A 13,278-nucleotide genomic window follows, 5' to 3' on the forward strand; every position below is an offset into this window, starting at 1 on the left:
AGTCGGCCATCACTGGAAAGAGAGGCCCATTGGACATGCAAACTTTATATGCCCCAGTACAGGGGAACGCCAGGGCCAAAAAAAAAAAAAATGGGAATGGGTGGGTAGGGAAATGGGGGAGAAGGGGGAGGGTATGGGGGACTTTTGGGATAGCATTGGAAATGTAATTGAGGAAAATACGTAATAAAATATATTTTAAAAAAAAACTATGTACAGAGTCATTAAGGAAGTGACTCAGACATTCACCCCATCTCCACCCTCTGGAACACATGCGCATGTGCATGCGCACCCCCCCCCCCAAACACACACAGCATCTTGAAGAAGAGCACACTCAGCAATCATCAAACTTGATTAGTTCATTAATTTTCCAGTCAGTTAAAGTTGACGTTCCTCAGGAGGAAAGGTGATTGACACTCTGGGACGAACTTTGTGAGAGGTTAATGAGGTCATGGAGAAAATGTTTACCAAATTCTGAGGAAAAAAAATTAGAATAGATTTTGGATTGAAAAAAAAATCACATCAATTCAGCAATACACATTGTGTTTGGCAGATTAAGATGATGCGTAGGCCCAGCTTTCAGCAGATGTGCTGAGATGTTGGGCATTTCTCTGAACCGCATATTCCTTCATTTTTAACTTAGCAGTTAATACTTTTTGTGATGGTTTGTTTATGAAGATGGTGGACTTGATAGATGCTAGAGTGATCTCAGAGACAAAGCTTTGGGCATATCTGTGAGGAAAATTCTAGATGAGCTTAACTGTGGAGTGTAGCCCCATTTTTAAATGCTGCATTTCTGAACTGAGTAAAAGGAGAAAGTCATTGAGTACCAGAATCTTTCTCTTTCTTCTTCCTGAGTGTGGCTAAGTCCACCTTAAAAAAAAATTAAAAAAAAAGAAAATGATAAACTCACTTACATCATGATCAAGGTTTGTTTGCTAGGTGGCTGCACATGGAGCCTAGTTGATAATCAATATTTATCAGCACAGCTTCTGTCCTACTAGCTAAATCCCATCTCTGAAAGAATTTTGTTCTCTTTTGAATTCAAGCTCTCTAGGAAGTTTATAATATCTGCATATGGTGAGTGCTACTTTCATTTGATTTCGGCAGTATTTCTCACCTATTGGGCCAAGGTAACTAGAGGAAAAGCACTTTGACTTGGGTATCAGTATGGTCATATGTTATCTTCAGCCACACGATGGTCTTCAGCTTTGACATGCACAATTCTAGATACACAGGAGTAGTTTTTCAGAGCCTGTTTCCTTTAGCATCACCCAGCTAGTTCATGGAAGATATACTGCAAGTTCTTGCTTTAAATGGTGTGAAATTTATTTATACATAATAAGCCCTACTGCATTTTAAAATATATGGAGATATCTATAATTTACATGGAATTAAAGAATTCATAAAAGATCTTGTGGCCAGAATGTCTAAAATTGCCTAAATTACAGTTATATTACATTTTCAATGTCATGGCTGGACATAGAATAAAAAGTGGCACAATCTAGACAGTAAAAAGAAGTCTGTATAGACTCTGACCATGAGTTATGATCTCTCAGTTTTCAATAGTTTTATTGGATGAGGCAGGCCATCCTACTTTCTATTAGCTTTTCCATGTACAAGCATGTACAGTCTAGAGCTAGATGCTAAGTGTCTTTCTTGATATTGCTGTCTTAGTTTTTGAGACAGGGTTCCTCACTGGACCTGGAGTTCACTTGACTAGCTAGATTGTCTAGTGAGTGAGCCCCAGTTATCTTATCATCTCCAGTTCTCAAATGCTGACAGCTGTATCAGCTATACTCAGCTTTTTACATGGTTCTGAGAGTACAGACTTTGGTCTTTGCAAATGAATATTACTGATTAAACCATTTCTCTAGAAATCCTTTTCTTTCTCCATTTCATTCTTGTGATGCCTGGGACTGCATGATTAGTCCAGTCAAGACTGACATGGCCTAAGTGGGTTCACCCTGAAGTTCTGTGTTCAGAGCTGCTCATGGCTGTAGGCACATTGCTATGTGAAAGAATTAATAACTGCTGTTTATATTTTGTACACTGAGCTTTGTTTCCTGATGAGCAAAACATTCTAATGGATAAAATCTGCATGGCCTCAACTCTAAGAAAGGGAAGAACACCAAATCTCTGAAGGTTCCTAGTATGACTTTTCCCTTTAACTCTCTGATGTGAAGTCCCATTTCAGGGCAGTCACTAAATTTCTGTAGCTCCTTTGAACCCTATTCAAAGATTTGTCATTGAAACATGAAATGCCTTAATTTTGCCCATTTATTTTAAAAAAGTAAGAAAGAGGAATAAACCAGTTCATGGCCCTCATTCAGATCTGTCTCTGTGTTAAATCATTTAAAAAAGCCTGTGGAGGAGGATATCCTTTTGTATCTTTAATCCAAAATAATGAATTTTACATCCATTTCTAAATATTAGCATAAACCCTCCAAAGTAATTTCTCAATGGAAAATGTATTTAAGGCAGAATATGCCCTGAAAGGGTGGTACCTAGAATTTTAAAATTTACTCATGTTGTTAATGTCTTTGGAATTAAGCATTAACTGTCTTATATCCACAGAGATGCCATTGCATGGTGCTTGTTGCCAGGCAACTAATTGACAGGTGTTCAGTTTTTCAACCAGTGAATTTTTAAGCTGAAGTAATGGGTTCTCATATGGTTCATGTTTCTTTTTTGTGTGTGTGTGATTATACTTATATAATTTCTCCCTTCCCTTTGTTCTTTGTTCCCTCCAAACTCTCTAATATACCCCTCCTTGCTGCTTGCTGTCTTTCAAATTCATGGCATATATATATATATATATATATATATATATATATGAAATAAGCTCCTCATTATTTATATACAAATTTGCCATAATTTCTTCATAGAAAGTATCAACTACAATAGCACATAAAAGATGAACCAATAAGCCCACACTCATACATACACACACACACACACACATTTCTAAGTTCTAAGTTGCATTTCTAAGTTCTAAGTTGCATTTTGTATCACAGCAACAAAAACCATAAGGACTAATACATTAGCTCAATTACATCCATTTCAAGAAAACCTTCCTAAACCAGTTGGGTGACTTCCTGTGTGAAGCAAACAAACTTCTATTCACCCAAGATAGGAGCATAAAGACTGAAAGGCAGCTGAATCACTGAGAATCCCACCCAATACAGAGTGATGACTCATGAAACCTGCAGGCAGCTGAATCACTGAGAATCCCACCCAATACAGAGTGATGACTCATGAAACCTGCAACCGTGAAGCTCTCTATACAATTTTCAAGGAGCTTGATTGGTTGGAGAGTCTCCTAGCCCGGGGATTTGATATCTTGTGAATCTTGTAAATTTCAGAAACTTCCTGGGAATTTGAGGTATTTTGCTCTCTGACCTGTATGAGCTCGATTTAGGTCCTGAGAATCAAGGAGCCTCCTATAGAAAAGAAATGTTTCAAATAGGAAAGAGCTATACCATACTACTGCTTCTGAAACTGTGAACCATGAGCCATATACCATAATTACTTAATCATATATTATAAAATTTAAATGTTTTATTTCTTAGTTTTCATGAATGTTTTAGTTTTATACAGCATAACCTTTACTATTCAGGTATTTTATTATAACCAAGGGGAAATTTAGTTTTTGTATTATCATACTTTATCCTATACAATTTTATATTTGTTTATAGTGAAGATAATCATGTCTCCACACTTAAATTTCTAAATTCACCTCATACCCTACAACACATTCCCTCCCATCTTCATGTGGGAGACAAAGAAACATCCTCTTTTGAGGATGGTAGGTTTGCTCCAGTGGATGGCCTGAGTATCCAGCACTCTTCACATCACCCTATTGCTTGCACAAAGAATCTGACATAGATTTTACTCATTATTCTGGGGGAGCTTTCATATTGTTTACCACCCCTGCCTTAGATGTGTCAATATTTCTTTCAGTCCACTCACACCCAGTTATTTCTCTCTCCCCTGTGAAGTCTAACATCTGAAACCGTTACTTGTTAGATGAGAAACACATGTAGAGACTTGAGCTTATCTGCACCTTCTTTTCTACCATTTTTGAAAATTTTCCTTGAAATGCAGTCTTGTAGAACCTGGAGCAAACTGTTGTCAAGCAAGTCCCAGAATTCTTCTGTCTTTAACTACACCTCCCTTCCATCCCAGAGATGGAGTTACAGGGGTCTACACTCTTGTCTAATTTATATTTGAATACTTGGGATTTGAACTGTGAGTTATCTCCACAACCCTAGTGCTAGACATTTTCACTTAGATAATTTTTCAGGTTGTTTTTACCTCTAGTGAATTTTAGAAGTAAAACAAATTTTCTTGTATTCTGTGCTCATATCTTTGTTTTAAAAATTTCCTCCGATTTATATTTTATCCTGGTACAATGCTTTACTTTTACAAACTAGGGTCATGTGGCCCTGCCTGGCTTGATTTTTCACACTTAAGGGATTCAAATATCATAAATTACTTTTGATGTACAGTAGCATCATGCTATATTTCAGAACTGAATCAATTTTGAACTAATTTCTGGACTCTTCTTGTATATTTTTTAATAATAAAGTCTCCCCTAAACTTGTCAGAATATTTTTCCTCAATTAGTCATATTCCTCTCTCCCTGGGAAAACTTGTAACTATGCTGACCATTGTGCATTCAGCCTAAGATTGGCTTCATGATTCTTTCTCTGGCTTTGCAAATCCTATGGAATGTATTCAAATTAATGTGGAATGTCAGGTTTCAAAATGTGTGAAGAGGCTGGAGAGGGGGCTCAGTACTTAGAAATTGTTGCTCTTCCAGAGCACTCCCGTTTCTGTCCCCAGCACCCATGTTTGATTACTCACAATCAATGTACTTGATCTGATGCCTTCTTCTGGTCTCTGGGAACACGTTCACAACCATGAAGCTACTCTTTCAGCACACACACACACACACACACACCATACTATCAATAAGAGCAATAGAATCTTTACAATGACTGAAGATGTTAGTCCTTAGTAAGTTATTAACTGAATCATTTGAGGTTAATGTAACATTGACTCAATTATAAATAATATGATGTGAAATTTTCCAATAAATATACCAACTCTTGTATTTCAAATCTTCAAATCATTGAGATGGACATCGAAATTAGGCAAAGGAATTTGGAACTGACAAAAATAGAAGATATAAAGATAATAGCATGTTTCACATTATACCCTTAATAACATGTAATTACTATGGGTAAATTTTAATCAAACATCAAAATTTTGGAATAGGGGAGTAATTTCCAGAATTCTATCGTATGTTGTGGTGATTACAGTTAGTTAAAATATGTTGTGAATGAGGTGACTGGGCAAATGTTTGTCGTCACATCACCTAGGTGGGTTCTGCAAAAGAACTCTCTTTCAAGCTAATAAGAACTGTCTACTCAGAGCCTGCCTCAAATAAACAAACAAGTGAATAAAGAAAATGTGCTATTCAATTGAAAAACTAAATGAATATATTTTAGGTAGTCTTATCATCAGATAAAGACAGGAGTGCAAGATATAAACATAATCATATATATTGTGTTTGTTAACTCAAACAGGAATGTGTATGTGTACTCAAATTGACTAGAGAAGGGTATCATTGGCTGTTTGGTATGTTTCTCCACCTCATCCTCTTGAGACTGTCTCTCACAGAACCAAACACTTAACATTTATGCTGCAATTACTGTCCCTGGATCTCTCTCAGAATCTGCATATATATACATTTGCAAATTTTGGTGTTGCAGGCACAGGCTGTCAAGTACAACTTTTCTTATGTGAGCTTTGGGAATTCAAACACAAGTTTTCAAGCATATATAATAAACACTCAGATTTACAAAGCCACTTCCCCATAATGAAGATATTAAATAGCTTTTTTTTGTCTACTATGTAACACGTGACTGACTATATCATGTTGGACAATGTACATGTTTATAAGAGCATGTAAGCAAATATAATCACAGAAAATTTATTTCTGAAGACCTAGCTAACTAAGATTTAGAGGTCATGTTTTGATTTCTCCACTCATATTGTGTCAAGTGCAATGACCTTGGTTAACAGAGGACAAAATAATAGCTTAGAAATAGAAAGGAGGTTATCTGTAGAAGAGCAAATGCATCTATTTGCTCAGGTTCACCAGGTGTGCTGGGTCAGTTGCTTTTCCATTAGCATTTCAGAGCCTGGAGTGGAACCAGAAGAGAATGAGAAGCTCTTATTTGTTAGAGAGATAAATTCAGTTTGTTCCCAATAAGGCAGTTAGACATGCAATTTTGTCTTTCTAGATTTCTGTGGCTCCCAAAGAAGTACATGTGTTATGAAAACAAACTTCATGGTTCGCCTTGCTTCAATAGAAATCATGTATATTAGGAAATGTTGGGAACGGTTCATGAAACTGCAATATTTTGGTGGCAAATTTTAAATTTCTATGCTAAATGCTCGTGAGATGACACTATCTGTGAAATTTGCCTTGTCTCTAATTTTGTTTCTACTTCAAGAAAAGTAATGAGATGCCTTGAAGAAAATGAAACATTTAATCTTGCTGTGAAGCCAAACTGATTGTATTTCCATCAATTTTTCATTCTTGTCTTTTTTCATTAATTTATCTACCTTAAATCCCAATACCACCATCAGCACCCTCTCCTCTCCTAGCTATCCCCTCCCAGAGATCCTCCACACATTTACCCTTCTGTTTTTCCTTTGAGAGACTGCACTGAAATCATCTTAATCCCACCACTCAAACCTGAAGTGATTGGTAGACTAGTTATATCCTCTCCCACTAAGGCCTGACAAGCCAGCCCATTGGGAAAATAAGATCCACAGGCAGGCAACAGAATCAGGAACAGCCCCCCTTCCAGTTGTTGGGGTACTCACATGAAGAACAAGATGCACATTTGCTATGTGTAAGTGTAGGGGACCTAGGTCCAGTCCCTCTTTCCTTAGTGCTTAAATCTCTGAAAGCCCCCAAGGGTCCAGGATAATTGACTCTGTTGGTCTTCCTTTGGAAACTCTGTCCTTTATGCGGCCCTCAGTCTTTCCCCTAACTCTACCACAAGACTTCCCAAGCTCCATCTAGTGTTTGGCTATGGGTCTTTTCATCTGTTTTATTCAGCTGCTAGGTGAAGCCTCTCAGTGGACAGTTCTGATAAGCTCTTGACTGCAAGCATAACAGACTATCATTCGCAGTATCTGAGATTGTTTTGTGTTTAGAGGATAGGTCTCAAGTTGGGCCAGTCATTGCTTGTCCATTCCTTCTTTCCCTGCTCTTTGTCCCTATACATCTTGTATGTAGGAAACATTTTGTGTCAAGGGTTTTGTAAGTGGTTTACTTTCCTTAACCCTCCACTGAGAGTTCTGCCTGGCTACAGAAAATGGCCTCTTAAGTATTCATATGCCCCGTTGTTCTGAGTCTCAGATGGAGTTGCCCCCATAGACATGCTAGGGTCTCCCCCTCTCTTACATCTCTGGCATGACCTAGGGATCCCCCTCAAACAACCAATTTCCATTCACTCTCTCCTGTTCTCTTTAGAGAACAGCTCCTCCAGCTTGTTTCTTGCATCTGTTTGCTGAGAATACCTTTATCTTGCCCTTTACTCTGAGGTTATCTCCCTTTATGTTACTGAGTTGTGTTTCTTGTTTGCAGTAGAATGATGCATCCCATTTAAGCATTCACTCTGCTTTAAGCTTTACTAAAATTTCTTTTATGACTGTGGGTGCCCTTGTATTTGAAGCATCGATGTTTGGAATTGAGAGTATTCTTGGTAGATTTTTCCTTTGATGAATATGAAGTGTTCTTCCTTATCGTTTTGATAACTTTTGTTTGAAAGTTGTTTTATTCGATATTAGAATGGCTACTCCAGCTTGATTTTTAGGACCATTTGCTTATAAAATTATTTTCTATCCCTTTATTCTGAGATAGTGTCTGTCTTTGACACTGAAGTACATTTCCTATATGGGGCAAAATGCTGGGTCCTGTTTACATATCCAGTCTGTTATTTTATGTCATTTTATTGGGGAATTGAGTCCATTGATGTTGAGATATTAAGGAATAGTGATTGTTGCTTCCTGTTATTTTGATGTTATTTTTTTATGTTTGTGTGGCTATCTTCTTTTGGGTTTGTTAAAAGAAGATTACTTTCTTGTTTTTTCTAGGATGTAGTTTCCATCCTTTTGTCATTTTCCATGTATTATCCTTTGTCGGGCTGAATTTGTGGAGAGATTTTTGCCTAAATTTATTTTTCTCATGGACTATCTTGGTTTCTCCATCTATGATAATTGAGTGTTTTGTTGGGTATAGTAGCCTGGGCTGGCATTTCTGTTCTCTTAGGGTCTATATAACATCTGTCCAGGATCTTCTAGCTGTCATAGTCTCTAGTGAGAAGTCGGGTGTAATTCTGATAGGTCTGCCTTTATATGTTACTTGACCTTTCCCTTCACTAATTTTAATTTTCTTTCTTTGTTTTGTACATTTTGTGTTTTGCTTATTATGGGACAGGATGAATTTGTTTTCTGGTCCAATCTATTTGGTGTTCTGTAAGCTTCTTTTATGTTTATGGGCATCTCTTTCTTTAGGTTAGAGAAGTTTTTTCTATAATTTTGTTGAAGACACTTACTGGTCCTTTAAGTTGGGAATCTTTGCTCTCTTCTATACCTATTATCCTCAGGTTTGGTCTTCCCATTTTATCTTGAGTTTCCTAGATATTTTGTGTTAGGCCCTCTTGAATTTTGCATTTTCTTTGACTGTTATGTCAATGTTTTCTATGGTATCGTCTGCAATTGAGATTCTTTTTTCTATCTCCTGTATTCTGTTAGTGCATGCTTGCATCTATGACTCCTGATCTCTTTCCTAGGATTTCTATCTTCAGAGTTCTCTCCCTGTGTGATTTCTTTATTGTTTCTACTTCCATTTTTATAGCCTGGATGGCTTTGTTCAATTCCATCACCTGTTTGGTTGTGTCTTCCTACAATTCTTTAAGGAATTTTTGTGTTTCCTCTTTAAGGGCTTCTAGCTTTTTACCTGTCTTCTCCTGTATTTCTTTAAGGGAGTTATTTATGTACTTCTTAAAGTCCTCTATTAGCATCATGTGATGTGATTTTAGATCCAAGTCTTGCTTTTCTCATGTGTTGGAGAATCTAGGACTTGTTTTGTTGGGAGAACTTTGTTCTGATGATGCCAAGTAGCCTTGCTGGTAAGGTTCGTGCACTTGCCTTTTCACCATCTGGTTATGTATGGTGTGAATTGGTCTTGCTGTCTCTGGCTGGAACTTCTCCCTCTTGGGAGCAAGTAAGCCTGTGTCAGCCATCCTGGGAGACCAGCTCTCTCCTGATGGGACCTGTGTGCAGACTGCTGTGGAACAACCTTAGCTCCCAGGTACAGATAGCTGCTGGAAGGATCCTGTCCCAGATGTTCCACTTTTCCTCTGCCCTGTGCACACCTTCGACAGTTATTAGAGCGAAAGTGTTGATTTCACCTCTGAGTCCAGAAGTAAGAGCACTCCCGGGAGACCAGATCTCCCCTGGTGGGCGTGGATTGTGATCTTATGCTGGCCTTTACCCATCTGGCTGTTCCTAGTTTTGGCAGGCCTGATGGGAGTATGCCTCTGTGACTACAGATAGAGCTTGTAGTTTCTGATGTCTGTAGGCCTCTGGAATTGCAGATATAGCTTGTTTTTCCTCGTCATTCTAGGCTTCAGTTTGTACTGAGCACCAGAAATAGGCCTCCAGCAATATAAATGGAGTTGGGCCTGGAAAATGGAGTTCTAAGTGGGCAGGGAAGAACTTGCCACCACTAAGTTTGCCCAGAGGGGTTGGAAGGCAGGGAATTGGGTTAAAGGTCTCACCTGGTGGCCAATAATGGCTGCAAGTGTCTGGAATTGTGGTTAGAGATGTGGACAAGAAGACAGAGCACAAAGGGGATAGGGTAAACCCAATGGCTACTGGGTTTGCAAGAAAACCAGCAGGCAGGAGTTTAGGCTTGGGGAAATTATCTAGTTGTCCCTAATAGCTTCAGGCCTCCACAAATTTAGGCAGAATTATGTCCATGGAAATTGAGTGCAGAGGGGCATTTCCATCTCTTATAAAGACTGAAAAATGCTCTAGTTATTTGAACATATTCATAGGCAAAAAGACATCTCCCTAGTTAGTGCCCAATAAGTATGATGAAGAGAAGTGATACAGGCAGAAATGTTATGGGGTCAGAAGCCAAAAGACCACAAGTATGATACATCTCTGGGAGACCTTCTTTCATTTCTAATCCCATTTCCTTTGTTATGGTTGTAAATTAGATGCAACAATAGATAAATCACGATAGGAACAGAGATACAAATTCTTTAAGTATCTAGAATTTGATTAGAATATGTCAGTTACATTATTTCTATAGTTCATAAAATACATGAATGAAAAATTTGAAGCTTGAAACATTTTTGTTTTAAATCATCATATCCCTTTTCTATGAGATATAGTTGAATATTGTATTGATACCTGCAGTAAATGTATGGTTAAGAATAGGAAGAAAAGTATTTAACAAGTTTTTGTATTCAAAAAATTATCAAGGGCATTGCAATTATTTTAGTTAATAGTTAAGAAAAACCACATAGGCTAATTTAAAAAACTAAAACCTGTGATTAATTTTATTCATTGCAGAGACTCTTGGGTTGGACCCAGAAGTTGCTAGAGCAAACACCTTGGGTTTTGTTGGATGTCTTTCTTCAGTCCAATACAATCATATAACACCATTGAAGGCAGCCCTTCGCCATGCCAGCATTTCACCTGTGACTGTTCAAAGGACTTTGACAGAATCCAGCTGTGTCTCCATGGTGGACTCTGATGCCAATGCAGTGACCACCGTGTATTCTTCAACAGGTACATCCCAGAGGATGACCTCTTGTGTTTCTGTCACTAACTTCTGCTGTCTTATAAAGCTAAAGTATTGGCTAACAGTATTCAGCTCTTTGCCTTGTATGAATATAGGTCATTAGGAATTGAAACTATCTTTTTGTTCACATATCTACCTTTCCAAAACACTCTGACAAAAGCAAATTAAGAGTTTATTCTGTTTCACAGTTCAACTGTCCAGTCTACCATAGATGATAGAAGTTTGATGGAGCAGGTCACATCACACCCATAATCAGGAAGTGAAGAAAGATGTCTACATGATAATATTCAGATTATTCTCCATTTATACAGTATAGGATCCCATCTAGGAAATGGTGACAACCACCATGGGCAGCTTTTCTTATTTCAGTTATGAAGTGAATATAATGAAACAAACATTCCCAGAGGCCTGTCTCCTAGGAGATTCTAGATTTGTCAAATTGACTGATGACACTAACCATCATATAAACAATGATGAGTAGAAATACACAATAGAAGGGTATGAGCACTGCAACAGCAATTACATTAATTAAAAATATATTTTAACTGTGATATTTAACAATATTTCAATAATGGGCATTTATATAATTGAAAATCAATACTTAATCTGTTAACAATAAAATTAATTGCACATATTTTTAATATAATTCTAGTTTCAGGTGGTGAGCAGTTATAATTAGTGTATATTTACAAGTAGTACATATCATGCATGTATGTATAAATGTATGTACACTTGTGCACCACTGCTGTTTGAGTGGAAACCGATAGGAGGACTTAAGTATAAAGGGGCCATGTAAACATCAGAATGGGGACTTAGATAATACTAACTTCAGTATTATGCTCTATCTTTTTGGAGGAAGGATAACAAAATTATATACATATAATGTATAAAATTTTATACTTTGTATGTATTAAACAATGAATATTTTCATTAAATTAGTTGAATGGAATAGGGAGAGGACTTAATAGGTAAAATACTTGTTGTATATTAATGATGACCTGAGTTACAATTTTTAGCACCCACATAAAAGGCTAAGTGTGTCTTTGAGCACTTGTACCCAACTAAGGACCAAAGACAAGAGATACCAGGGGCTCCTTAGTCAGCCAACCTTTCTTAATTAGTGAGCTTCAGATACAGTCAGAGATATAGTTTCAAAATACCATGAAACATGATTGAAGAAAATACCAGAAATTATTCTCTGACCATGACACTGGCCCCCATGACATTACAAACCTGCCTATACACACGTATCATTCATACATATGTATAAATATATGTGTAAATAAATCAACAAATAAATCCATAAATGTATATCTTGCACACAAAATTTTTATCTATTTTTCTCTGTGTGCATGTGTGTGTGTGATATTAACATTTGATTTTAAAACAAATTTGTTCATTTTATGATTTTGTTTCTTTATGATAAAGTTCATTTTCATTAACTAACACAGCCCAAGCTACTATCAAATATCATTGTAGTCTGCTATCAGGTTTTGGATTCTGAATATTTTCTTTATTTTGGGTGACTTATTCCACTTGGTATAATATTGATTTCAACAACATTCTTCTTCTCTTCTTCATTTTTTTTTTTTTAGTTTTTTTATCATCTTTTTTAAAACAACTAACAATTTTTGTCCATTATTTTCCATATAAGCTCATAATATTCTAATCAAGGATGGGGGGTTGGTTTACTTCTGGTTTGTCTTTCTTGTTTTGTTTTTGTTTTTGTTTTCCCAAAAGGAAATATAGTTTAGAAGCTGGGGATCATTGATCTAATTGTAAACTAACAGAAAAGTTTGGGGAAAACCACAACAAAAGTTGAGTCCTTCCCTTGACAGTTAGTCTTCTCTTTGCTGTTATAAAAATGTACTGCTGACTCCTAGCTCCATTCTTCAAAGAAAAGGGATTCTCTCTAAGGATGCTTACTAAAGATGTTCATTAAGGAAGCTCGCTAAAGATGCTCACTGAAGATGCACACTAAAGATGTTCACTAAGGATGTTTACTGTTCTTCATATGTTGCCTCAATTTTTTTATCTGTTTTTATTTATTTTTTAAAAGTTTTTTATTAGGATTTTTGTCATTTACATTTCCAATGCTATCCCAAACGTCCCCCGTACCATGCCTCCCACTCCCCTACCCACCCACTCCCACTTCTTGGCCCTGGCGTTCCCCTATACTGAGGCATATAAAGTTTACACAACCAATGGGCCTCTCTTTCCACTGATGGCCAACTAGACCATCTTCTGATACATATGCAGCTAGAGACAAGAGCTCCAGGGGGTACTGGTTAATTCATATTGTTGTTCCACCTATAGGGTTGCAGATCCCTTTAGCTCCTTAGGTACTTTCTCTAGCTCTTCCACTGGGGGCCCTGTGA

At 37.1% G+C, this 13,278-nt stretch overlaps 1 protein-coding gene across 1 annotated transcript in view; it reads left to right on the forward strand.

Annotated features, from left to right (window-relative positions):
• LOC110312287 (contactin-associated protein like 5-3) overlaps positions 1-13,278 on the forward strand; it is a 579,184-nt gene that overhangs the window by 550,030 nt on the left and 15,876 nt on the right. Inside the window, exon 23 of the mRNA XM_029470910.1 lies at positions 10,669-10,887. Coding sequence (XP_029326770.1) covers positions 10,669-10,887 — 219 coding nt within the window. The remainder of the gene's footprint in view (positions 1-10,668; positions 10,888-13,278) is intronic.

The sequence above is a fragment of the Mus caroli genome, chromosome 17 (genome assembly GCF_900094665.2).
Source record: "Mus caroli chromosome 17, CAROLI_EIJ_v1.1, whole genome shotgun sequence".
In the NCBI taxonomy this organism is placed as follows: domain Eukaryota; kingdom Metazoa; phylum Chordata; class Mammalia; order Rodentia; family Muridae; genus Mus; species Mus caroli.